The 27,772-nt window shown below is 41.4% G+C and overlaps 1 protein-coding gene across 2 annotated transcripts; it reads right to left on the minus strand.

Moving 5' to 3' along the window:
* On the minus strand, nt 1-27,762 carry LOC308096103 (cell adhesion molecule CEACAM20). Of its 2 annotated transcripts, none has more exons than XM_080443396.1 (10): nt 27,657-27,762; nt 26,551-26,886; nt 20,586-20,749; nt 20,222-20,357; nt 18,168-18,446; nt 15,207-15,479; nt 14,457-14,711; nt 13,293-13,410; nt 5,552-5,600; nt 1-2,686 (listed from the first exon to the last, which is right to left on the minus strand). In XM_080443396.1, exons 1-9 carry the CDS (start codon nt 27,703-27,705, stop codon nt 5,591-5,593), a joined length of 1,620 nt encoding a protein of 539 aa, XP_080299522.1. In that variant the 5' UTR covers nt 27,706-27,762; the 3' UTR covers nt 1-2,686; nt 5,552-5,590. The 2 variants fall into 2 exon arrangements, with proteins under 2 accessions (XP_080299522.1, XP_080299521.1); XM_080443395.1 differs by lacking the exon at nt 5,552-5,600 and adding an exon at nt 5,645-5,683.
* Nucleotides 27,763-27,772: the final 10 nt, after the last annotated feature.

The following is a 27,772-nucleotide window of genomic DNA, read 5'->3' on the forward strand; positions in this document are numbered from 1 at the left end:
TGGTCTTTGAAAATATTTTAATCACAATAAGCAAGAAACCCCAAATACAATAATACAAAAGTAACTAACATTTTTGTAAAGTAGACAGAAAAACATCTAGCATCTATTATTTACAAGGCAAAGTTATCAGCAGGGCTACACTATTAAAAAGCATCCATCATTCATAACGGGATTAGTGTGCCACACTAGTGATTCTAGCCATGAATTCAGCGGCTAATTTAGACCTGGGACATTAGCTGAATGTAATCATCTTCTACCTTGTAGAATAACTACAGTAGTACCTGTACCCCAAAGGACCAGATTTGAGGTACACCACACATCACATAGATAGGGTCTGACAGGATGTGCTGCAAGTAATTTTTCAGTTTTTACATATGTGTTACAGTATTTATAAGTGCAGATTGTAAGCTTTCAGATGATGTGTCATACATTGAAATCCGTAATAGTTGAAGATATACTTATTTGAATGTTACACCGCAAATCAAGAGGCTCGATCAGAGAAAGCCTGTCAAAGATCTGTGTTATCTCACACCTCTCTCAGCAGTTAATAGTTTAAGAAAGAAGTATGGATGGATCCTTAAACTGCGGTTATATTGAGTGGATTCTTCAACATTTAACCTTATGTAATATGAAGACAACAAACAAACAAAAATGTTTGCCTACTTGCAGCATAATCTATCACACCGTGTCATCAATGTTGAAACAGAAAAAAATACGTATTGGTGACTTTTCTTTGATGCTATTTGAGCATCTCCACCAGGATTGGGGTGAAAATGCAACACACTATGAATATTAACAAAAAACAGACAGTGGGCTTTGGCGTTGTTTATGTTTGTGTAGGGATGAGTGGGATTTGTAAAGTGATGATGCTTAGGTCCAGTGTTAACTAAATAAATACTCAACTCCATGAAGATCAGTGCATGGCAAAATGTACAGTAACATCACACCACACACAAAAAAGCTTACCAGAAAGTTCAATGCACAATACAATGCTAAAATCATCTGAGGTCTCCGCAAAATACTTTTGAATCAAACAAATAAACATTAAGCTGTAATTTCCACAATCGTAAAACTTCAAATAAAAAGGATGCATGTAAAATAAAAAATGTTAAAACATACAGCAGTTTCTGTTTTAAACCGGCTTTGGATGACTGAATCCAATTCAAAAACACCCGAGCCCGGGTTTTGTGTTATGAGCTATAAACTACTTTCAAAGACAGATTATCCAATCGGGTGAAGGTGGGGCAATACGCTAAAACAGTTACACAGACACCAGCCTGTAGCTCACACACTTTCCCTCCAAAACCAAAAGAATGTTGCTGCCAACGAAAATAAAACGTTCCCGCCTTCTGTTATTCTCTCATCCTCCCTCCCTTTTCAAGTTATTCCCTGCATGTTGGCACTTGTTAGTGTAGTTTTAGTTGTAGGATTTCTCTCTGCTTTAATGCCATTCTCTAGTGTGACACATGATGGAAAGACCGCGCTGGGGAAGTAAAGAATGTAATAGAGAAAATGGTTTCGCCATGATTGTTCTCTAGTGGTAATAGTAGTGGGTCTATGTTTCTGTTGTTCAAACAAGGAATTCCACTAAGAATCCTTGGAGGCTTGTTAAATTCTCTTTTATAACCAGTTGGGTAGGGCCTATCACAACAGGGCAATGTTAATAGTATCAATCGCATTCATATAATATAGAAAATAGACTTTCAAGTATGTTCCCCAGATTCTTGAGTCTCTTCAGTACGCACACACTCATAATGACCAAACCCCACTCTTCTGGCTCCATAAGTAGAATATAACAAACAACAAACCATAAGAATTTGCCAATACTATCTGACCCAGGCCTGGTATGTAGACACGTTTAGGTGCGTCAACCTGTGTGTGTGTGTGTGTGTGTGTGTGTGTGTGTGTGTGTGTGTGTGTGTGTGTGTGTGTGTGTGTGTGTGTGTGGTCTCTCTGCCAGTGATCACAGACTTGTGACTTTCTACTACTACATTCTCTGGGGGTGGGGTCCTTGCATATCGCTGGACTACAAAATTCCTCCTCAGGTTTCCAGGAGGGGGGGGGGGGGTGTCCAACAGCCCGTCAGGGAACGTCTCCCACACACAAAAGTCCAGGGCTGCTTCTGCCATTTCCTCAGGAGGGTAGTGGATGACAAAAGGGTGAATGGGTGACACTTGGGACGAAGGAAGATAAGGCGGTCAGGGGTGGAAGGAGAGGGGAGGAGAGGAAAGAAAAAGGTGAGAAGGAAGGGAGAGTATAGAATAATAGAGGGAGGTAAATGGGCAACAGTAGATGGTTATTTTCTCCAGGCAGCGTGTTGTTGGGTAAGAGGTGGTTGGTTGGAGGTGGTTGGTAGGGGTTGGGGCCAGACACACAACAACAAAAAATAACAGTACTGGAGTCTCAAGTTCATTTCAAAATCTGAGCCCTGATAAGTCCCATTAAATCCATCATTGTGAGTCCCTCAAAAACAAAGCCAGTGGTTCTCATTGTAGACCGGACAGATCCTCCCCAGGGTGCAGCCACCAATGAGGACAGGGAGGAGGGGGTGGGCTCTTCGGACCCCCACGTCCCTTTTGGCAGTGGGCTTTGTGGCAATTCATGGCAGGCTCTGATTCTGATTGGTGCTCCCAACAAGAGATATATCATGGTAATCAAAATGGGTGGAACTTTGGATTGATACCTCCTAAAGGAAGAGGAGAGAGAGAAAGAGACTGTTAAACATTAAATGATACAACTTTATTTATGTACATATTTGGGATTCACACTTTGCTCACCTGCAGTTCTTTGCCAACCTTTGCTAAGCTGGATGCTGATTATGTTTTGATATATATTTAAGTTTCCTTTTACTATCTGCCGAACAACTACATTTCCACCCAGGAGCAATAAAGTTTAATCTTGTGATAAAAGACCCTCTGAAGTCATTTTTAACTACATATGCTGTCTGATCAACTGTTGGAATTAACAGTGAATCAAGTGAAACAGAAACTTATTTAAGCCTTAGATTCACTTGATTTACTCCTAATAAATAAAGGTGTATTGCATCTGGGGATGCAATACCTAGTTTCAACATAACTAATTACTACATGTCAAAAGGAAACAGAAACTACAACACTATAACAGAAACTATATAGGGAATAGGGTTGAATGGGTCCCGGTCCCATAACACAGAGTTCTCACGTTCAAACCCAGCAGCACACGTGTCCTATCAGTGTCTTTGAGCAAAACACTGAATACCTTCAGTCACGGTAAGTCATAATAATAGATAAGAGTGTCACTGTTACCTGAGATATGTACAGTTCTTATCCAGTGAGTGACTTACCCTGAGTAAACTCAGATTCATGACTAAAACTAAAATGCCAGGAAAACAGGTATATTGAATATAAAGGCCTTGTCATACAGAAACTACAGGTATAAGACTCATCATCCCTGTACATACAGGGGTGATGAGTCATATACCTGAGGTGAATCAGACTCCAACCTGTTTCTAAATGTAAATATGTCCTGGTGACATTAAGTTGCCTTAAATTCTTTATTTTTCTTTTTGTATTAAGTACAGTAGGAAACACTCTCTTTTGCATTTCCTCCTTTGTTTTGGTCGACAGTACTGTAGGAAAGCTAAGAGGGAGACAGTAACATCTTCAGTGTTAAATGGTACAAATGGTTACATGTTTGCACCCTTAAAGAGAGTTAAAATGACACTGATGATGATTGACTGTGTGGGTGATGTTTTAGGACTATGTGTTGTTCAGGAGGTGTGCATTCTAAACAGTTTTGTCACCTGCTCTTACAAAATCACTCCGATGTTTATGACATTGAATATTTTATGTCACATCTCTCTCTGTCTTTCTGTCAAACCTGCACATACTGCACTTTGTACTACAGTATGTAGATATGTTATACTGTCTATCCTATATATCAAGGTTGCAAATTATTCTACCATCATATTCTGTACATTCTCTTTATATGCTGCTAAAAACAAATAGTACAGTAAGAACAAACAAATACTTTCTTAACTTATATATATGTGTATACTAACACACAGTCAGTGGAAGCAGGTTGCAGAGCATGTCACACCAATTTGACATTCCACTGTACATACTTGTATGAGTGAGAGACAAATAAAACCTCTTTGAATCTGCAAAATAGACATTATTATAAAGCCAAAATAATGCATACAACTCCATGTGCTGTAAGCATCATTGGATAATGTTTTTTAAGAATGGAGGGCGGCAGCGGCTGATGACCTTTGTCTTAGACTGATATTCAAATGAGCTACGCTCAGCACAGACAGACGGGCTGACAAGTATAATGACAGACAGCCTGACATACAGACAGTCTTATCTTACAGTGATATGTGATAGGGGTCATGTGTGGTATGTGACCTACTGTAGCACATACACAAAAACTGGTGACATGAGCTCACTCACTCAATTACACACATTATACACACACAAACACCAGCAAGGCCACGAGGAACGGAGTGGAGACAGCCTTGCGAGAGATTGTCCTGAACAGTGGGATAAGACCCGGCCTGTCGCCCAGCTGACATCGAAAACACAGATATCAAAGGCACAGCACTGGGAACAAGATAACACCTCCAGGGACAATGATGTCATTACTAATTATTCACAGCATATGTTTGGATTAGGGGTTTTCCGCCATTCATTCGAATGTCTCCGCATTTCACTGCTAGGCATCACCTGTCAGCACCAGCAGCTCAGTGTCTGGTCCTGAGTGTGTTTGGTCACATGTTATCCGATGCAGGTGTTAAGCCTGTCATAATTATTACATAATCGTCTAATCGCAATTATTTTGCTAATCGTCATAATTGTTGCCATGTTGAAAAATGTTCAAAAAATTGCAGAAAAAGCAGATCTACAAGATTACAACGTTTCACTTTGTTGTGAACTAAAGTTTTGTAATCGTGACAGCCCTAGCAGGTGTTGCTAAGTACCTCATTAGTCCACCACACATTCCTGGATTTTACTGTGTCGTCTCCATAGAAAGTACAGTAGGTGTGTCAGAGGGTGAAAGTGAATTGCCTTTTTGCACAACTTGTTTTTATCTCAATGTTTTTACAAGGATTGAGCATCCATTGACAGACACATTGGCAATGAAAAGGGCATTTTCACGCTGTACGAGACTCAACAAACAAACACAATGCAAAGGTATTGATGTGCAGCCAGATGCTACAGAGGGTCAAGAACACACAAGTTTTCATGGCAGACAATTACAAAAACCCCATTGGATGGTTTCACAACTTAGCTACTTGGTATATAGTTGATGGTGTATTAATAAGTTGAATCAATCCATGTAGTGTTTGGGGCAAACCTTTCGGGCACATGATCATTTAGCCGTTTTTCCTTTGCCGTGATCACCAGTATCAGACAGTAAAAAAAACATTGCTTTTACGTCTTATTATAGGCTGCTAATTAGAATAATACAAGCACAGAATAAGTCAATAATCTAAACATAAAACCTAAGAACGAATGAGTAAAAAATGTATGTGGTTGGTTTTTGTATTATGTCAAGTGCAATCATTGCTTACCAGCATGTACAGTGACTTCTTTAGTAGGGCGACTCAACCCTATATAACCCTGGAAACAAAACAAAAACAGATAGTTATCAAAAAGAGGCTTACCAGCATGTACAGTGACTTCTTTAGTAGGGCGACTCAGGCCTGGAAACAAAACAAAAACAGATAGTGTTAGTTAACCAGGAATGACCTTGCTTCAGCGTCCTGCCAGATTCATCATTGTGATACCGTTTCTACAAACTGTGTCACCGTTACACCCATTAAAGATGCACAAGTACATTTTAGTGAGTTATATTATTTACACATTACTGTCCCAAGTGATTTTGGACAAATTAGTTATTGCGTATACTACAACTGTACAGTATGTTAGTACATTTATGATAAGACATGTCATATTAGTCTGACACCAGCCTGCCAGACACACAGAAACACTTTGACTCAACAACTTGTAATTGCTTTAATCTTAATCTAGTTTTATATCATAAATGATCTTTAATAATGGTTCTTCAGGCTCATTCCACTGTGTCGCTGTCCATGGTGCTGTAATGGCCGTATTTTTCTCTCTCTTCCTCTCCCTCTCTCTCTCATTCTGTGTTTCTGTTTGTAATGTTTTTGGGTCCCATTGGAAATATTACAGGATTATGCAGTACTAGACTCCAATATTGCGGGATTATGTGCAGCGGGAACCAGCTCAGTGGCCTTGTAGTTAGGGCGGACACCCGGACATCTCAGGGCGGACACCCTGAGATTGGGAGGTTGGGGTTCGATCCTCGGCCGGGTCATACCAAAGATGGGACCCAATTCCTCCCTGCTTGGCACTCAGCATCAAGGGTTGGATTGGGGGTAAGTCCCTGCGACATACTAGCGTCATGTCCAGGGGGTGAGCTTGTACATCAAGCTGGCTCACGCTACAGAAACAGGAGATAGGCTACTGCCCTATGGGCCTCATGGCTCTGCAAGGCTTACTATGTGTTGCGGGAGCAGCAGTCAGAAATTAACTGCAGGCTGTCAGAAATGAAACCATTGCGGGTAAGGAAGGGAATGGTCAGAAGTCCAGTTGGAGTGTGGGACTAAAAACTAGACTGGGATCAGTGGATATAACTTGGGCGGAAACCAAAAACATGCTCTTCCAAAACGATTCCCCTCGTAGAAGCTTTAGAATCTCAAAAGTAGTTTGTCGACTGTTAACTTGCTTTTACCTGGGAACAATATTATTGATGCCTAACTGTGTTTCAAGCCGTTTTATTTGCCTAATTTAAAACAAATCTTATTCAGATGCATGTCCTATGCTATTAAGTAAACATTTTCAGGATCTTTATGTTTTAGTAGTGAAACATGAACAAGTTTGACTGATTTACTATGAAAGGAGAAAGAGAGGGGTTGCCAAAGTCCAATAAAGTACGCTAGGGAGAGGAGAACTTGAGTTTCATGACTTAAACTTTGCAACCTGTTGAAATGCCATTGCAAAATTTAAAAACTGTGCAGTTGGAAAGAATATCTCCAACATTATTTGGTTCATTGTTGAAAAGTTCACTTTATGCAGATAGTGGGTTTTTTGGTCAGATATGAGCAGCAGTCCGTATGTTCAGTGTAAATATTGCAGTTCCAACTGTACAATGACTGCCTCTGTGGGTTGCTGTCTCAGAACTTTCTGATAAATAGCAGGAGCAGAGGAGAGGAATTATTTACCACAGGTTTTTAATTCTAAGAAAGAAAGTTGGAATATGAGAGGAAAGGTGACAAACGAAGAGACAGAAGCAACAGATTGAAAAAGAAGCAACAGATTATTAGGACAGGAGACCAACATAATGAAACAGTGAGACTGAAAACAGAGACAGAGGAAATGCTGAACAGAGCTGAAGACGGAGAAAGAGAGAAAAGGACAGACAAATAAACAGAGCGACAGTAACACACACTTAAAGCCATGGGGACAGTAAGTTGTAGCAAAACAGACATGTGCAGACATGACAGTGACATTCCAAGCATTCGCTCTACTTTGTCTCACCACGTTTATCTGTTCACCAACTAAGGTCACCACTTTGTTTATCAGACCAATATCGTCACTGTCAGGCGGAAAGCTTATATGTATGCAAAATGAATGAAATAAAATAAAAAATAACCAGTGTTCCAATGTGTCCAATGTAGTTATGTAAATCACAAGCTCTTGTTAATATATTCATTGGTTAAATATTTATAAAACCCCACTTTCAACCTGGCGTCCCCATTTTCAACGAAAGGTTTCGCTACTTTTGCGTGACACTGTCTGTCATAGTGTCAAACGACGGAGTGTAAACTAGGGCATTTATTTCAGAAAACCCATGGAATCAAGGAGATAAAAGGTTTCTGCCGACAGCACCGATATACTCATAGGTCAGGTATAACAAGACACAGAGACAGCCAAGACAAGTCAGCCTAATGATCAAACGGCTTCCCTCAATAATGACAATGACAATGAAACCGGAATCCCTTCATCATTGTACTGTAGGTGCCTCTAGATGAGAGTATCAGTTAGACAAGACATTCACGTTCATAGAGCTGGCCCCACTGTCGTGGTCCAGTCAATGCAAACATAGAGGAGGAAGCGCACACCTGTGTTGATGAGGTGCTGACCACGGCAGGTAATAGTATTGACAAAGGATGAGGCACGATGCTAAAGTTTATTTTAAAAAGAAATCAACGTTTCGACAGTGAAGTCTTCGAGGGTTTGGTCCAGTCAATGACAATAATGTACATGACTAAGTAACTAAGTATAAAGTTAATAATAGTCTCTCTACTTCAGCTGAAATAAGAAGAGGGGCTCAATTAGTTTAGCTACATTCAGCTGGTTGAGGTGCGCACTGCGCAGATGGTTCCATTACCACTAACAAACGCGCACACACACACACACACACACACACACACACACACACACACACACACACACACACACACACACACACACACACACACACACACACACACACACACACACACACACACACACACACACACACACACACACACACACACACACACACACACACACACACACACAGGGGCAGCCACACCTCTAGGACAGTTGTTCTATTCCCGAGGTGATTTAACAAGTACTGCTAGGTGGAGTTATATGGGTATATAGGAAGATATGTAGGGGGGGAGGGGGTTAGGCCTACTGCTTGGTAATAAACTATCACACTGAACATTGGCTTCTACCACGCCTCTTGTACGAACCGGCTGCTGCAGGGATCAAATGTTTGATCTTTTGTAATGTTTTATTGTTGTAACTGACTGCTGTGCACTGCTGTGCCAAAGACACATTTCCATTTTATGTCAATTTAATGGACAATAAAGTTTTCTTTATCTTTATCTTATGTATGATCTTGTAACTAAAGGACTGTCCTTCCAAAACAACAAGGATAATGGCTCCCAACTCTTGACCCAGTTTTGGTTCTCGCCTTATAATCAAGACTAATTTAGATGTCAGGTGAATGCAAACTGGTAGAATAGACAAACGAGAGACAGGGTTGAAAACCATGTCAACGACCCCCAAATGGTTATGTATTTGGCCACGGACCGCCATCTGAAAAAGTTTTGTGCCATGAGAGAAGATGTGTTTATTTTTTATTTTTCTAAATTATTCAAAAATAGCAGGTCCACTTTGAGACCCACAGGACTATGCTCTGGCCTACATCCATGTATCCACCCCATCCTAGCCTGATTATCAGCCTGAAGCTGCGTGGAGCTTCAGTCTGAAATTGGCTGCAGTGTCAGCGATTACAAGGGGGAGGGGATTCGAATTTCCCTAAAACAATCACAAGATATCCACGGATCCGCCTACATCTGACGTCATCGCAGAGCTTGTTTTAGCAGATATTCACTGATTGGCTTGTCGTTAGACCCACCCCCACCTCCGACTCTCATTGGACGGTACTTTTTGCATCGAAGATATCCTAGGATCACATTTCAACACCAGACCAAGAGGCAATCCACTCAGAGAGTGGGCGGGGTCTATGGTTTGGAGCCAGGCTAACCCCATCCCCCTCTTCCAGTTGCTCTGATGGAATCGTCCTGAGGTGATTGACATGTGAGTGCTGAGAGTCGAGAGCGTTGGAATGTGGTCCGACGATGTTTTCGAAACACCCGAAACCACACAAGGCTTAATCCTAGGTGACAAGGCCACGGTGTACAAGCATGGATGCGCGCGTGTGTGTGAGTTGAGACCGAGGAACAATGGAGCAGGGGAGGGTCAGACATGAGTGTAGCCAAGGGCAGCAGGTCTTCACAAAAGGTAGTCATTTAGGGATGAGTTTACATTTAACAGGGGAAGAGGGTATAGAGCAGTCTTGTATCTGTAGTCACAAATAAACATTCTTCATTCTTGAGTACTAGCCAGGTTTTCATTCCAACCCATAATGTTTACTTAAGCTTATGGATATATTTGTTGGGTGAAATCTAGATTAATGGCATATTATTCCTCTATATCTTTTTATATCTAAACACTCAATAGTGATTATAATGTATGTAGGGCAGTGAGATAAAATATATTGTCCAAGAACGGCACTTGGACAATATGAATCTTTTTGACCTCACCAAGAAAAAACGAAACACACTTAAATAGAAGGAATACAGTTTAAGGTCTTTGGTCTACACCTGTGTCTAGCTGCTGAGCTAACCAAGTCATTCCCCCCATCTACAGAGGATAGGGCTCTGTCTCTCTTATCAACAAACATCACATATGCTTGGATTACTGAATGCATCCGGCTCTACGCCTCCCCCATGCAAACAGGTGTCTGTGTGTGTGTGTGTGTGCGCGCGTGTGTGTGTGTGTGTCTACCCACGTACAATGCTGGCAACTTCAGACAGTTGTTCAGTGCTCACCCAGGTTCAAATGAGTTTAAATGTAGAACAAATTTGAATGTAGATAAGAAGGAAAACGAAGCGGGCAACACAGTTTTCTGACTCTATTGAAATGTAAAGATATCAATTAGTTGACTGCAACTGGTCTATCAAAACACATTTGTGCAAAGAAATTCCTCACTGCTCTCTCTCCTCTCCCCCTTCATGATCTTAACCACCAGAATCTATCCATTTCTCTGAGGCTATCATACACAGACATCTCTGTCTGCACTGAAGACAGTTGAGTATTACATTTGCATGAGTGTCTCCACCCTCTCTCCCCCTGTAAAACTGTGGAGAAAAAAATAAAAGCAGCAGAAGAAGAAAAAAAAAGAAGAGGCATTGTGCATTGTATTTTATAAGCCGACAGAATCAACGAACACCGGGACAAAAAAAAAAGCCACCTACTGAATGTGGGTGGTTTCAGTTCATCTCAACCCAGTGAACAATGAAAACAGTCTAATCTTCTGGGCAGGTAACAGAAAGGTCACAGGTTGTCCCTCGTGTCCCATCAAAGTGTGTTTCAACAAGACACGGAGCCCCTCCCTGTCCACTCATTGTAAGTTACATGAGTGCACCAGATGAACAACTCAAAAGTTAATAGGGGCTTCTTGTCTCTTTTGGAATTAAGACGGGAACCTTGAAAACAAGCCTTTTCTCAGTATAGCCGTTTTGTACTAATGTGTGACATTTAAGGAGCCGGCAGCACTAACACAGAGTAGAGGGAGAACAAATTCAGGGAGTTTGGCAGATCGCCAATACAATGTTATCTTACATGAATGCAAATACCCCAAATATTGGCTATACGTTAGTAATATGAGATTTATGGAGCACAGGTACATGAAGGTGGGCCTCCAAATTGGCTACAGTGTTAACGCAGGATAGATGCATAAAAGGAGACTTCTGCAACAGCAACATTACTAGTGTGTTACCGAACTACAGAAAACAACTACAACTACATGGAAACCGCCCTCAGATGTCAGATGAAAGAGAGAGCAGGTATATCAGATCTAAGCCCCATGCCGGTCTTTTAGATCCCAGACAGTGGGACTTCCTATCACACAACAAATACTTTTTTTCCCCGTCAACCACGCTGCCATCGGTCTTGCAGCGATGGTGTCGCTGGTGAAGACAAATGAGGAATGGACGGATGAGGCGGTCAAGCGATGAGGCGGAGCGAGAGAGAGAGACTGATCATTTCCGTTGCCCCGCTCGCTAACTAGCTACTAGCATCGCTTGACCCCTGGCAACCTCTGTCGGGTCACATGACTGCACCTGTCAGCACTCTATTAGGGTAACGGATGGATGATTGCCAAAGAGAGAGAAGAGAGGGAGCAGGGAGGGGGAGGAGGAGAATGGGAGGGAGCGAGCGAGGGTGAGATGGAGGGATTATGTGGCGGTCTCTTCCTGGCACAAAATCTTTTCAAATGGGGCTCTGCGGACAGATACACATCCATTTGGGGGTCCTTAACCCATTTAGGGCTGGAACCCCTATTTTTAACTATACCTTTCAAGACGAGAACCCCTTTTGGGGCTGTTGTTGCTATGTGCAGTATATAGCAACATAATTTTTTTGGTAATTTTTGAATAGATATTTGAAGTTTTTCAGAAAACGTAGGTCAGGATTTAGAAGGCGTTTTTAGAATTGGCCTCAGGTCTAAATGGTTTAACTTGAAAACGTTTGAGAACCCACCACTGTAGACAGTTTATCATTTGGCCCCAACAAGGTGTGTCAGCCGGGGAGTGCACTGTTTGCTCTTTCTTTCAGGATGACGGCTTGCGAGGGAGTGTACTCTATGTGCGGAATTCAGGAAGTCCAGGTATAGTCTAAGATTACAGGATGTGTCAGGATTGCATAATCAGAAAATAAAAACGAAACTAGGAGAGAATCTTCCATTCCATTTCACCTACACTATTTCTGCTCACAACTTTACGGCATTGTGTACCATGGAGTGCACTGATATGTAGGTTTTTCAGTCAAACCAATCAATACACTAGCAATAAAAAAGCAGCAACTGAGTATATTACAAAAAATGGAGGGAAAAAAAGGGATTAATCTCTGCTCCCACCAAGAGGGGCAGAAGTGGATAAACTGTGACATAGCATTTGTGGTTGTAATTTGTTTTTATGGGTTAAATACATTCTTGCTGTGGCCTTTGACCTTTAAAAACACAAAGGAGTTCTTTGTAGGGCAGAACAACTTGGAAACACAGCCTTGAGTTCTAGTGGTCAAATAATGAACTAATTTAGATACAATATGGGAAACTAGAACTTGCTGGTTAACTACCTGGCAAAATAGAACCAGCATTAACACAGAGTGACAAATGACCAAACTAGGCATTTTCGCCTAGTTACAAACGTTTAACAAAGATGGCCGTGAGTTATAGTTTCTAGAGTATGGCGTCTGGACGGACAGGATCAGTAGGCTTGTGGCAGCATTGTGAGAGCATGTTTCATGTTTGTATGACATGTCGCTAGACGCCAACAAATGACAGGAATGAGCAGAATTTCTCAGATGTCCAGGAAGAAACTGTCATAATGGCAAGACGCATAAATACTCCTACACAGATACAATGACAGGCCAACACAGACAAGATGACAGGCACATCATCATACAGAAACACTCATACTCTACATGTACGTTTTGCACAACAAAGTCTAAAACGGAGTCACTGGCGCCACTAACAATATAGCCTGGAAGGCTACAGTAGAACAACAGTGAGGAGATAGGGTAATGCATGTGATAGATAAAGGAGATGAATAAACACAGTGTCCTTCAAGATAACTGGCAACCGCCCTGTGATGTCACCACTGAAGGAGTCATACTCTTTACAGCATGTTTGCAGGAACCTAAAAATGGTGCTTTAAGAGAACTTACGTTTGTTTCCGTTTGAAGTACACAACCCCGGCGATGGCAGCAGCCAGGGCAATCAAGACCGCGATGACGATCCCAGCGATGGCGCCATCCGAAAGACCCTCATCCAGCGCTCCTTCCTCTGTTGAAAAGACGACGTGGTTACGGTTTAAAAGTTCAAGTTACGGTTCAAAAAGTTAAACTGTGGTTCTGTGGTTTAGTTAGGTGTCCAGTCATCAGCTATGGAGGGATGGCTCATGTTACAGAGGTTGGTTTTATTCCGTGTTGAGGGTGTGTTAATTAGTGAAGTTTAAGTGTGGATTGCATGAGTTTACAGGAAGTTGGTGTTGCTTTTGGAGGTAGAACAAGAATGCAGTGTTATACATATAATGCAATATAGCATTGACAAACAATCATTCTAAAAGGTACAGTATAAGGTATTAAGAATGTACTAAGTAGAGCTTGTCAATAGCACCGTGGAGATTAAGATGCTCATCTCTGATATTCCGCATATCCCTGTTGGTCTCTAGGATCACTTCTCACCAGCGTTTTTACAGCCTTATCAACAGTCTCCCTCTCAGCTTTCCTACCATCTATTTCAATACTAGAAACATTAAGTCAAATCCTCACCCCTTTCACAACAAAGAAATAGCTGAATACTTTTGGAAAACCTGCATTTTACTGAAATAAATCATTATCAGTGAGCTTTTTTGCAAAAAATCATTATTGCAACATATATGTTGCAATAATATACTGTATATGTATAAATCACACCTGCAATAACGTGTGACAAGGGATGGGTCACAAACCAGTTGAGTTAGAGTGCAGATGAAATGACAAACACTGCAATTACAATTGTATTACATCTACTGACAGAGCACTATGGTTTTGAACCTTGTATTTCTTACTACTGGTTACTTGTAATATTGGTTATATACTGGTTCTGCCACTAGCTAGATTTCAGAAATTTGCTATATTCCCTTAATGTAAATACTAATAGGAATGACAGAGTGGTATCAAACAAGAAGGGGAACGTCTTCTTAATGTAGAGAGAATTTATGGAATGTGGAATGCAGCTCAACATGCTTCATAAGCAGCACAGGGACAGATGCAAATGTAAAGTTGAGAGACAATTCTTCCTAATAACACTGCTGTATATTTTGTATTAGTATCAATCGTCATTCTGACCTTTGACAGACAGCTTATGGCTGGCTGCGGCACTCTGTCCGGTGATGGCATTGTGTGCCTCACAGGTGTACATCCCTGTGTTCTTGTAGATGGCCTTTTCGATACGGTACTCGGCTGTGGTGATGTCGATTTTTGTCCCGTTGAACTTCCAGGTGTAGGTGGCAGCGGGCAGGGACTCGGCCACGCAGACCAGTGTCACAGCGTCATTGATCTCCACGGCTTCCTCGCCCGTAACTTTTGCTGGCTCTGGACCGTCTGAAGACAAAGAGGAAGAGAGAGATGACATACAACGTTTCTTTCATGTACCATTACCGTTTATTTACTATCAACTACTTTCTTGGTGCTTTAGTACCATCCACCTTTACGTTTCTCCCTGCAGAAAACACCTCAACATACTGAGGAACATCTGTTGGGTCTACTCTTCAAGAAAGGAAAGACTAGGCTGTTCTTCCAAGGGAGGTTCTGGTCCTTAGATGTTCTACCCGAGCCCGTTATGCTAGTCTGCCAGAACATCCACTGTAGTCAATATGCTGTGCTTAGCTGCTGTGCGCCGAGGTACAGTAACTTAATGTTTCAACGACCACGGGCCATTCAAATAAAATACAAAATTAAGCTCTATAATGCTGGTGCATGCAGGATCATTGGCGTCATGGATGCGTGTATGTGCACGTGTGTGTGTGTGTGTGTGTGTGTGTGTGTGTGTGTGTGAAAGAGAGATCATGTGTACAAGTGATCATCATTCCTACTCACAGTTGACCACCATCTTGTAGGTGGCAGAGTCAGTGTTGACATCGTTGGTGAGATCACACCGATAGACTCCGTTATCTGCCTTCTGCACCGGTTTGATCGTCACCATGCTCTTGTTCACCGACACGCGGTCGCTGGGAGACAGTGGCTTGCCATCCACAAACCAAGCTGCTGTCTTCTCCTTGCCCGCCGTCGCCTGGCAACTGAGACTGGCCGTCTGTTTGCCAGCGAGGAGCTTCTCCGTGGGGCCGGTGATGGTTGTACCTGACATTGCCTCTGTAAATATTATGATAGAGAGAGAGATCACAAGAGATGGAGGGTCAAAGGTGGGGAGTGTTAGAAAGGGTCCTCAAACTAGGTAAATATCTGTCTTGAGGCACCTTTCCAGTATTACTACTGCAAAATATCCAATGCAGTTCCTGTGTAGAACAACAGTGTTGCAGCATTTCAGACAGCATGGAAAAAAACAAGGGGATATCTGTAACTTTAAATAATAACTTTTTTTGTGATTCGGAAAAGTTAGTAATTTTATGTTCTGTTAATTGTGAGTTTGCTTTAGTTTAATTATTTACAAGTAAATAATTATATACAAAACACAAAGAAACAAAAACGTACTTTGGGAAGGTTATGGTGAAAAAGTACCCTTACAAAAAAACAAACAAGAAAGATAGACCACAAAAAACAACCTGTTGATGTCACTGGGCCCAGAGGCTAGAGTTTTTCTTGTGGAAGTCAGTGTGTTTCCACTGGGACAGGTGCTGAGTGTGCAAGGTACTGAAGGCAGTGGAGTGGAATGTGCTCCTGTGTTATGGTGGAATAATGGGCATGATGCTCAGCCAGCCAGGCAGACTCTCACTGTTTGTTGTTCCAGCAAGTAAGTGAATTCACCTGCCCTCTAGAATATTTCATTGGGAACAACCTGCTTGAGGATCTTACAGTAGGTTAGCGAAATCTGCTTGCCAAATCCGTATATCATTAAAGGACTTCTTAAAGTCTGTGTCGTGACTTGCTCTGAACCTTGTTCTCATCGCTATTGGCTGCTTGTTTGGTTAGTGATCTAGGAATGTACATACTGTACAGTACGCTTGCTGTACTGTTGTACACAGCAAAATCCTGAGTGTTAAAGCAACATTTTGTCCTGTATCCAGGATGGTTGACAGAGCAAAATCATGTCAGAACTCCAAGAGTCCTGAGTGTTATAAACTTGCAAAATATAAATGTCTGTTTACCAGACATTTATGTTTCACAAACATAAGTGCTGTGTCACCGAACCTGGATACAGAACACAATGTTACTTACAAGTAAAATGTTACTTACAAAATATAAATGTCACTCTTGTTTATCATCTCTTCCCTCCCTTTCTGACCTGACCCACATCTCGTCCCCTATAAACATTTCTCACTTCATAGCACGTCTTTCTCAGTCTAAATTACTGTTCTAGAATGAACACAAGAATCAATTGTAATGTTGGCAATAGTGGAACTTGAGTCATCACATTTGTCCTCACTGTAGTACGTTGCAATCAGATTCTAGATAAAAGTGTGGGCTAACCGCCAAAAATATTACGCATGAAATGGAAATATCTCTTTCCCATGCCTCCGCCTCTCTTCTCCCATCTTTTTTGTTTTGTTTTCCTCTTTTCTCTCAACAGAAAAGAACCCTGCCAAATCCTTTAGGGCATTCGGAAAGACCATCTTCTAGTAGAGCAGGTTTTTGGAATCCCTCTCACACACACACACACACAAAATGGTTGTCTGCCGTCAAGTGCAAAACAACCCCCGCTCACAGTCTACGACACTCCCCTTCAAGACAAAAAAGGACAAAATTCCCCCTGTACTAATTACACACTTCACAGGATACAAACCTGCTCGGTTGCCGAAGAGCAGCTCTCAGGTGTGTGTGTGTGCGCGCGTGTGTGTGTGTGTGTGTGTGTTTTGTGCAACAATTAAACATCTAGAAACCTACTGTATAAGGGAGTCACTCTTGTAGCAAGTGAGTGATTACCAGTGTGTGTGCGTGTGTGCGCGTGTGGGCGCATGTGTGTGTGTGTGTGTGTGCAAATATACACACATATATATACACTGTATATATACTGTATGTATGTACATGTGTGCGTGTGTGTGTGCGCGTGCACACATGCGTGCGTGTTTGTGTTCACAAAACAGTTTCATGTCCGGGGGCCACAGAGCCGAAAAAACTGGTTCTGATCCGTTTTTTGTCTTTTTTCCATTGAGTCATTGTAAAAGCTTAGGCTAGTGAAATGAATAACTTCTATGAACACAGTCCCATAATGTAGGAAGTGCTAGCTTTCTGGCTATGTCACAGATGATGTTTTTTTTACCACTTGAACCCTAGCTTCCCTATTCTGGGCATGCCAGAACAGGCTAACATTCAGCGATAATAGCAGATCTACAAACTCAACGCATCACAACATGACGTGTTGAGACCTTGTAGATCAGCTATTTGTTGCGAAGAGATGTGGGGAAGAGGGAAAAAAGGAGTGGCCGAAGGATAGACCCCAGGGGGACCCGGTCAACAAAGTATAAGGGGTTTATTGGTTAAAGGGGTATGAGCAGTAGATTTGCCAGACAGACAATAGTAAAGCTGAATATAAATAAATAAATAAGTAATGTTTACGACATGTACCGTAGCATCCTGATTCTGGGCATGTCATAAGGCCGAAAATCGACAAAGACTCAGTGAAAGCACACAAACATTTGGCTAAAATACGCAAATAATCGGCGGAAATAGCGATATAAGCCCACAGCGCATCGCATTGGGAGCTTATAGACGAATCCACAGAGCGCTGCGGTGTCAGACTTCTGCTGCAGTGTGCATTCTGACAGCGCAGTTATGATTGTGCCAGGGGAGTGCTCTGTGGATTAGTCTATAGATCAGCTATTTTGTCTATTAGATGTACAACAAAGTTTAAGTGGTTAGTAATGAGTGAAATAGAGCACTCACGCTTCACAGTGAATTTGATCACTTTGGAGGGCAGGGATAGTTCTGTCTTGGCGTTTTTGGCCATGCAGGAATAGTTTCCACTCTGTGCTTCCATCAGCTTCACCAGAACCAGATTTGCGGCCGTTTCCTTTGGCAGCACCACTCCGTTGTGGTACCACGCGAGAGTAGCAGGGGGGCTGGACTTTGCAGTGCAGGACAGCGTGAGGTTGCTATCCATTTTGAGGACCATGCTGGCTGGAAGTGCTGGCTTGAGGGCTAAGTCAATCATTTCTGGACCGTCTATAAGGAGGGAACAATATGGATGGTTAACATATGGGTAACATAGGGTTAAAACATATGTTTTAGGCCCGGACCGTTGGCGTAACCGTCTGGGCACCTAGACTGGTAATCCAGCCTGACGGCGTGTCGCGAGTTCAACTCCCGATCCCGATGACCTTTGCAGTGTGTCACCCCCCCATCTCTCTCCCTGTTTCCTGTCAGTCTACTGTTCCTATCAATAAAGGCAGAAAAAGCCCCCCCCAAAAAAACATATGTTTTACACTTAGACATACATTAAAGTATTAATCATCCATTTGGCTGCAGAGGGAACACTCACAAAGCATTCAAGCTGTTTTAGAGAAAAACCCTGCTCAATGTTCACACAGCTACTGATATAATTTTGTATGTTCACATTGGGAACTACCCAGCAAAGACACAGGCTTTTACTGTTCAACACTGAGCAGCAGGGACTTAAGTCCCTTGTTCCTCTAGAATCTAGGCAACAATGACGACAGCAGTTGTTGTGTAAAACACTGCATCTCTAGAATGATACTGTATGTGAGAGACAGTGAAAAGTTTAATTCAGGGTTGTCATTACTTCATCAGCCAGGCACGGTTCCCCTCTAGCTGCCCTGAATCCAGACATGTATTCCTCACTCCAATTCATCTTAATGAGTGTACATTTCTCAGGTGAAAAGAACAGCTCGTGTTTGTCCCATTAAGCCACGAGCAGCTTTTCCTGTCATGCAGGTGTACGCAAAGGGAAGATCTAATCGCATCTTTATTTCCTGCCAGCTGCCGTCCAACTAGTCCCGACTGGAATGAGCCACTGAGCAACACATTTACAATCTTTATTGTATACGCTTTATACACATTTAACAGGTCAATCAATTAATTGATTGATTGATTAATTAATTGATTATACATTATATATCTCCAAAATTAAGAAGTAGGATGATCTTCAATTCCTCCATTACACAAATTACACATAACCAACATTAACGAAGCATCAGATAAACATCTAGAATATCCCACGTAAAAAAGTAAATGTCTCCACCACTGAGAATGTGAATATTATTGATAAGTGCATCACACAAATAACTTCTAATGCAATCATTGCAATCCATCTCATCCTAGCATCTGTTTCACTTCCACTGATCAAATTCTTCCTCCCAATGTTCACTGATACTGAGTCAATGGTTGACAGAGGTATAGTGTGTTGCATATTGTAGCAACGGGCCTAAGGAAGCGCCACTTCCTATCGATTAGAGGTGTGTGAACACAGGGCGCTGTGTGTTTACTGATTAATAAAACACACAGCGCTCAATAATTATTGATGCAACAACAACAACGTTTCGGTCTACACGACCGAAAACGCTGTTGTTGTTGCATCAATAAGTATTCTCTTGAACGTGCAAGTGGCAGTGTGCGGGTATCTTGTCCTTTTGATCTTGTACTGTTTGTCGCTTACACACCTGCTCTGAAACTGACTGTGTGTGCGGTCTTTTTTACTACATTTCACACAACAAAACCTTCTCAAACTAAATTCTATGTTTTGTTTTCCCTCTCAATTTAATTTGACAAGACAAAACTTGACTGTCAGGTGAAAACTGACTAAATCAAATTCAATCAAATACTATTTTCCTGCTATGTCATGCAAATAAACGTAAACTTTGGTTGTAAAGAAAAGAAGCATTGTAACATACCCATGGAACATTCTGTAACTAGATTGGATGCCCCTGGCTGCATCAACCACAAAACCTTAAACAGGAAACCAGACAGTAGCGTGTACTCACAGCTGACAGAAAGGTTGAAGGGCGCACTCTTCTCCGTCTCCAGCTTGCTGCCAGCAGAGCAGTAGATAGGACCCACCAGGTCCGTCCTCAGAACATCCTTCACTGTAAGTGTACTAGAGGTAGCGCCTTCTACCGGCTGCAATACAGTTCAACGGACAAATGAATGATTGAATTAATCAATGAGTAACTGACTTAACGAATGCATGCGAGTGAATGAAAACATTTACTATCATTACGGTAATTTACCCATAAGAATCCAAACACAGATACGGAAACAATTATTACGTACAACTCATCTCAGCACAATCCAGCTCATTAAATTTCTATCTCAGTCACAATCGTTTTGTGAAAGCCTCAAACCCACCGTGCTTATAGTCAGTTTCTTGGCATCCGCCACTATGGGTGTGGTTCCATTGATCCAGGTGAACTCGAGGAAGGAACCCTTGGCAGAACAGGTCAGAACCACAGTACTCTTAAGCTCCACTGCCTCCGCCAGGCTGGACTTAATGACAACATCAGATACCGGCACTGTGATTCATTGAGGAAAGAGTAGAGAAAGAGAGAATGAAGGAGAGAGAAGGGAGGCAAAGGAAGTTAAAAAACAAAGAATTGCTGGCACTCCAATGTCCTTCTGGTACGTTTTAATGACACCTAAGGCATACACACTACACAGACGCGTTTTGGCGTCAAGCCTTCTTCAGAGTGAGGCAAAGGAAGTTGTCATTTACATGGTCAAATAGTCATGTATGAGACAAGGCAAGTTTTTGCATAGCACAGTTCAACAGCAAGGCAATTCAATGTGCTTTACAAAAAAAAACATTAAGAAAACCCTGTGCACAGGGTTCGGGGTCCCTTTCTACTGTAGCTCTGTGGTTAGAACAGGGCACTTATTCTGCCTGGGTTAGAGGCTCCCTTGTCTGTGTAGTTCAGTAAATAGACCAGGTTAGTCATACTGGCAGAGTATCATTCCCTGCATGGTTCACAAGCTAGAGCATGGCATATATTGTGACTACAGTGCCCTGCAGCTTTTCTGATGAAATCATAGTCAGGTGTGGCATTTTCAGGGTTGGCACAGCTTTTCCAAAGTAAAAGGTCAAGCATAATTAAAATCGCCTTCAATATAGGGCTGGGTGATATGGAGAAAAATGATAAATCGTGATAATCAAGAATTATTTTCTATATCGATAACATAATGTCACATTATTAAATAAGCTCATTGATGGTCAAAATATTGGACCTCACGGAAACGTAAACTGTAATTTTCAACTGACATAATCAATTGTTTCAGGTTATTTTTAGCAATAATTTAAATAAAATTGTGTATCACGATATAATGAAAAAAAAAAAAACACGATACGCTGATAAAAATCTATCTATAAATTGCCCAACCCTAATTCAAAGAGTTTTCCCTAGCACCTCACAAACCACACCTTTGTTTAGCACAATGCTATAGCGTTGACCTGTGCTTTGTGAGATCATGCCATTATGATCGCATAATGTGATTCAGTGTTCTTCAGCCTTTAATCAAAACAGGTTTGTGTATTTCAAAATAACACATTCCAATTCATGCATGTTCCAGCGCCTGTATTCTGTTCAAGTATACATCATTGCCTGCACAAACCCATATTTTAATATGGGTGAATTAAGACAATTAGGAACTTGGAGCCCACCAGATTCGTTCTAAAAAAAATCTCCATCCCGGAATGTAACAATTGTTCATGAAGCCGGATTTCCAATGGCATGGCACCACATCACAACGCCTACTTGTGCCGCCGTTTCCATCACAAGGACCTGGGCTTAGTGGTGTCAAAGGGGTCTGAAATGGGTGCCTATTTTGGCACCACTCCTCCAGAGTAGGTCTGAGCTAGGCCAAACACTTCATAATGACTGATCACTCACTGACTTTTTATTTAGACCAGGATATAGCTGTAATACATGATAATAGATTATATTGTACAATTATAAATCACTGTTATAATCTATTATAGTGTATTATAATTATCATAGTTGTAATACATTATAATACTTTATAGTGTATTATAATCATAGTTAAATATATAATAATTTATATTGTATTATAATCAGTTATAATCCATTATAGTGTATTATAATTAGCATGGTTTTAATACATTATAATTGATATTGTATTATAATCATAGTTATAAGGGTAGCTGGAGTACACCTGCTCGTGCACAGGTGATTTGCATTTGTATACACGACAGTTTGCCACTCATCTACATTACATAGTTAGACAAGAAGCAATGACCTCCACCTATGTTTACATTACAAAGGAGTGTCAATGACCAGAGTCTGCTACTCATACCTGTGGATTTGAGAGGGGGCACTTTTGTGTAATGGAAACTTTAGACATTTTGATGCGGTGTAGTGTGGTGTGGTGCTAAAGCTAGATGAGGCATTAGTAGGCATGTGCGAATCATGTAGGAAAGTAAAGGTGTGGTAACCTGTTCTGACTAGAGGCAGGGCTTATGCAGGCTTTTCAAAGGGCAAGAACATTTCGAGCAACTTAACTAAGGGACCAAAGTTACTGGTCAATTTATAATAATGAACATACACACAAATATCATATCTCCCCTTAAGAGTATCTGGATAATACTCTCTGGTTCACTGCAATATCAATGTTGTTGTTGACAGAAGTTTTAAGGGCAAGAAAGAAAATATGTTGTGGACAATATTACACACTGTGGCTGAGTACGTTTGTGTCGGTACCAATGAAAGTATGAACAATAACATTTTGAGAGAGTAGGTATGAGGGTGGGGCAAAGCCAAGTGGTACAGTAGGACGCATACAGTATCACATGGTGAATTATTGTAAGTTCTCTTATAAACCCTGAGGTGAGTGAAGTGAGGAAGGGTGAGGTTATTTGCTATGCAGCAGACATGTCAACACAGACAGAGAGAGAGAGAGAGAGAGAGAGAGAGAGAGAGAGAGAGAGAGAGAGAGAGAGAGAGAGAGAGAGAACGATAAAAGAGTGAAGGAGTGTCTACGATGAGGACCTGTTATGAAAGGTGGGTGACATAACAGCAGGTGGCTTGAATGGTGTTATTTACAACAGTAAAAAGAATGGAGCGTGCATGGTGGAAAGCGAGGGAGGGAAATAAAAACCTTAACCACTTGACCTGAACCCTAGCATCCATATTCTGGGGCTAACATTCAGAGAACATAGCAGATCTACAAGCTCGTTGCAATGTTTTGTAAGCTTGTGGATCGGCCATTTTCTGTGTTGATACTGTATTTAGTGTAGAGTGAAAACAGGAGGAGGCCTAGTATAGAACCCTTGGGACTCTGGTCAACAAAGGACCCCAATGGAAACAAGTCATGGTGCTTTCTTGGGTTTAAAATTCTCTTAACAGACCTTGTATTGAACTGTACTTCCCTGTACTTGTCTTTGCAAACTGTTAATAAAGTATTCAATCAATCAACTAAGTATAGGGTTTAAGTGGTTAGTGTAATAAAGACCGACAGAGGGGTTAAGAAAAACACAAGAAAGGAAGAAAGAAAACAGACAAAAGAAAAAAGAAGGTAAAGAGTAGTAACAAAAAGGTAGACATCTCACACCCACGACTTTACGCGAAATAGAGCATACGTGTTAATCTTCCTTGTATACATAATGGTTAACAAAACACAGTCAGAGATACAACTGATGCGGTTAGGGCTGTGTGTCTGACCACGATGTACGTGACCAGCGTTTTTTCCAGATTGAATAGCGGTCGGGAATTTCCAGCGGCCTTGGCATGAAATGGCTACAGCTCACGGTCAACCTACACTACAGTACATCTAATCTAGAAGAAATGAGGACATGGTATCAATAACCTCTTGGTATAGTGATGATAATAACTGAAGGAAACACATTGGACAGAACAGGAGAGAGAGAGTGTTTAATATACTGTATGCACTAAGATCATAAGCTGCTTTCTAAGTCTTGAATATGTGCATATGTGATCAGTCCTCTGAATGACAGAGTAACAGTGGCCACTACAGCTGTGAGTGAATGTATTATTTAATTTCTGGTTCCAACTGCCCTACTGTTTGAGTCTTAATTTCCTTTATATTCAGGCTTTAGGGTTATGTCTCCCACCACACAATAGTTCTCAAACAGTAGGTCAGAATCCAAAAGCGGGCCGACAAACAGCGCTGGACCCCTGAACGGGCCCAAAGGTCTCAAAACTGAGAACTTCAGAAGCTGAACCAAAAAGACACCACATGCAGTGGCACATTTTATGAATAAGCAAAACAGGCAACTACCTGGGGGGGGGGGGGGGGGTGCAATAAGAGGCCCCTGAAGGCTCATTCAGGATGATCAGAAGGGTCCCAACAGTCTCAAGAATCACCTCTGCTCACAAAAGGCTAAATAATTAGTTTTACTATCCTTTCTGGCTGCCCACAGTCACTGGACCTTCTGTATACTCTAAAACAGGGATGGGCAAGCTTTTGGCGTATGAGATCTACTTAGCTGTTTTTCAAGACTGGTGAGGATCTACATTCACCAGACAGTGAAAATCACCACAACTTTTAAATTTTATTATAGGCTGTCAATTCAAATTATGCAAACACAGAATAAGTCGATAGTTTTTTTATTAGTTTTTTTATGAATAATAAAGGCACTATAAATGATGAAATAGGCGTTATGGACAAAAAATAATGCAAGAATTATAACTGGGACTTTTAACTGATGACAGCACTTTCAGTTCCTGCTTTCTTTTTCTCAGTTCCCTGTCGGCTGGAAAACTCAATTCTAGTCAAATGATCTGAGGTTTGTCTGAAAGCGTCTCGCCAAGTTCCCTTTCTTCACCATCACTGTGCAGTTGTTACTGATGTGACATAAACTTAACATACTGATCACAAGACTTCATCATGTTTCATGTATAGTACACATGTCAGTTCCTTCTTTATTTTTCTCGGCTGGTGAAGTCTTGTCAAATGATTTGTCCGAAGGTCTCTTTATTCACCATTGCTGCACAGTTGATGCTGACGAGACAAATCTATTTCCCATTCCACATGACCATTTTTTTAAAAATAATTGGTGACTTTGGTTCCCAAACTCACATTCTACTGATGTCTCACTCTCGACTCATTAGTTGTGGTTGAACAATAGTAGTAGCTCAGTCAGTAGCCTACTAAACAGGAGACACACCTGGACCATCGATATGCAGCCAGGGTCATTGTTCCTGACCTGGGTTCATTCACGTTGCAACGCTCCCCTGATATGATTTGTTGGGGTTCGTTCACATTCCGACCAACAATTCATGTCATGGGTGGATGACATGAATGGATGTGCTACAGTATCTACTCAACCATTAGTTATATCATTTCAGAATATTACTTCCTATACAGTAAATGGCAATTATGTATACACCCTGAATACGTAGGCTGGTTCTGACAGTGGCAGTGGCATGCATTTGAGGGGGAGGGGAGGGGTTCTCAGGCCCAGGGGCCCATTATACGACCCTGGCCATAAAGGTTCTGACAGGACCACAGGAAAATAAGAACATTCAGCACTCAAAATTGAAATATAGGGCCTATAACATGTTGCCCAATGTAGATCACCATCGATCCATGTGCTCACACAGGCATGCACACACACATTTTCCAGGTCAATTAAGCCTTGGATGGATATTCAAAAAGTGGTTGCATCATGTCTTGGCACTGGATACAGACAGACAGCTCAGTAATCTGAAATCTCTGCCAGCACCAGTGGCGTACCCACTGTAGAGGCAGGGCAGGCGGTCGCCTGCCCAACTAAGATCTCGCCTCCCCTAGAAAACCCAAATAACCCGAGAATGGGTCATTGCATGCTTAATGTCCTCAAAGTCACGCACCCAACAAGCTTTGAACTGAGCAGATTGGACCTTCCAGAGATAATGGCCAAAACATCTTGAAAACAAAAAAAATCTCGCCTGCCCTAAATGTAATTCCTGGGGACGCTACTGGCCAGCATGTTTGGCTCTCGTACATTCTAATAAATTATCTCGATTCAATGTGCACACACAAAAGCTGCAACTATAATGAGGCCTGTGACGTCATCATTCCAGGGGTAGCTATAGGGCCACACCCTGAAGAGCACAGTGAAAAACACCTGAATGCCTTTATGTTGTTTAATGTAGGTTATGTCCATTTTGAGGAGTATTCTATGCAGTATTATTGTAAAGGTAGCCTTTTTCTTGGCAGGTAGGGCAAACTTTACCTTCCTACAATTAGCAATTTAAGGTGTATTTTTATTTCTATTATTAACACATGTAAATTACAATGTAAATTAAAATGTAGCTACAATATTGAACTTGAAATAAAAGGGGGGTTGAGGTACACTCACCCAGAACTCGGAGTTTGGTTTCGCCTGTCTGCTGGACTCCTTTCGCGCTGATCATAGTCACTGCATAATCTCCACTGTCTGCGCTCTTCAGTGGGCCGAGGGTCAGGATGCCGTTGGTCTTATTGATGGACACCCGTCCCTTGTATTCATCGGCGATATTCTCCACATTGGGGTTCACCACGGTGACGATTGGAGTGAGATCGTCCCCTGGGTTAAACGACCAGGCGATGGTCAAGAAGCTTTCCCCGGGTTCCACATCGGGCTTGAAGGTGAAATTCTTCCCCAAAGCTGCGTCAAGTGGCCCGTGTTGGAGAAGGTCCTGCCCAACACAGCATCCTAAAAGCAGAGGTGGAAAAAGTGCTCAATTGTTTTACTTAAGTAAAAGCATCAAAACTGCAATGTAGAAACTCGTTACAAGTAAAAGTCTATATATAAATATATAAAAACATATTTTGAAAATAGCAGATCTACAAGCTCAGTGAGCTTGTAGATCGGCTATTTTCAAATGGCCGAAATGTATATGGGGCTGAAGTGGGTAATGTATGTTTTGTAATAATAGTCAAACTCTACAAAAGTAACTTGTAACTTAAGTTTTCAAATAATTGTAGTGGAGTAAAAGTATATTTTCCTCTGAGATGTAGTGGAGTAGAAGTACAAGTATTGAAAATTGGAAATATTCCAGTACAGATACAGTACAAGCACAGTACTTGAGTAGCCTATGTACTTAGTTACTATATACCACTGCCTAAAAGCAACACCACCTGTTCAGTTATTGTTGGCTACGGTTTGGATTTCACAAATGAATTAGTCCAAGTGCAGGTCAATTATGCGGTTGTCGTTAAGGTAGGCCCTAGTAATAAAATAATAGGACCTATTTGACAAATATTTCAAATTATATAAAATTACATTTAAAACTAGGATATGCATGCAATGTTGAAGGCTATTAATGGAAAGTAGGCTATTAATGGAAACGTCATGCAAACTAGATGGAGTGAATAATAGCCTACACATTTGCCATTATATAATTGAGTCAGAAAAACTGAAAAAAGGAGGAAGTCCCTTGCACTATGTAGTATGTGGGTTATGTGTTAAAAAAAATAACTTACCAAATGTGGATAAGAACAACACAAATGACTTCAAATTAAACACATCCATCCTGAAACGATTCAAGTCTATCCAGCAAGGCGACAGTGAACAATATGGGCTCCTACCTGTTGCTTTT

Source organism: Gymnoscopelus braueri (genome assembly GCF_963280865.1).
Source record: "Gymnoscopelus braueri genome assembly, chromosome: 11".
NCBI lineage: Eukaryota > Metazoa > Chordata > Actinopteri > Myctophiformes > Myctophidae > Gymnoscopelus > Gymnoscopelus braueri.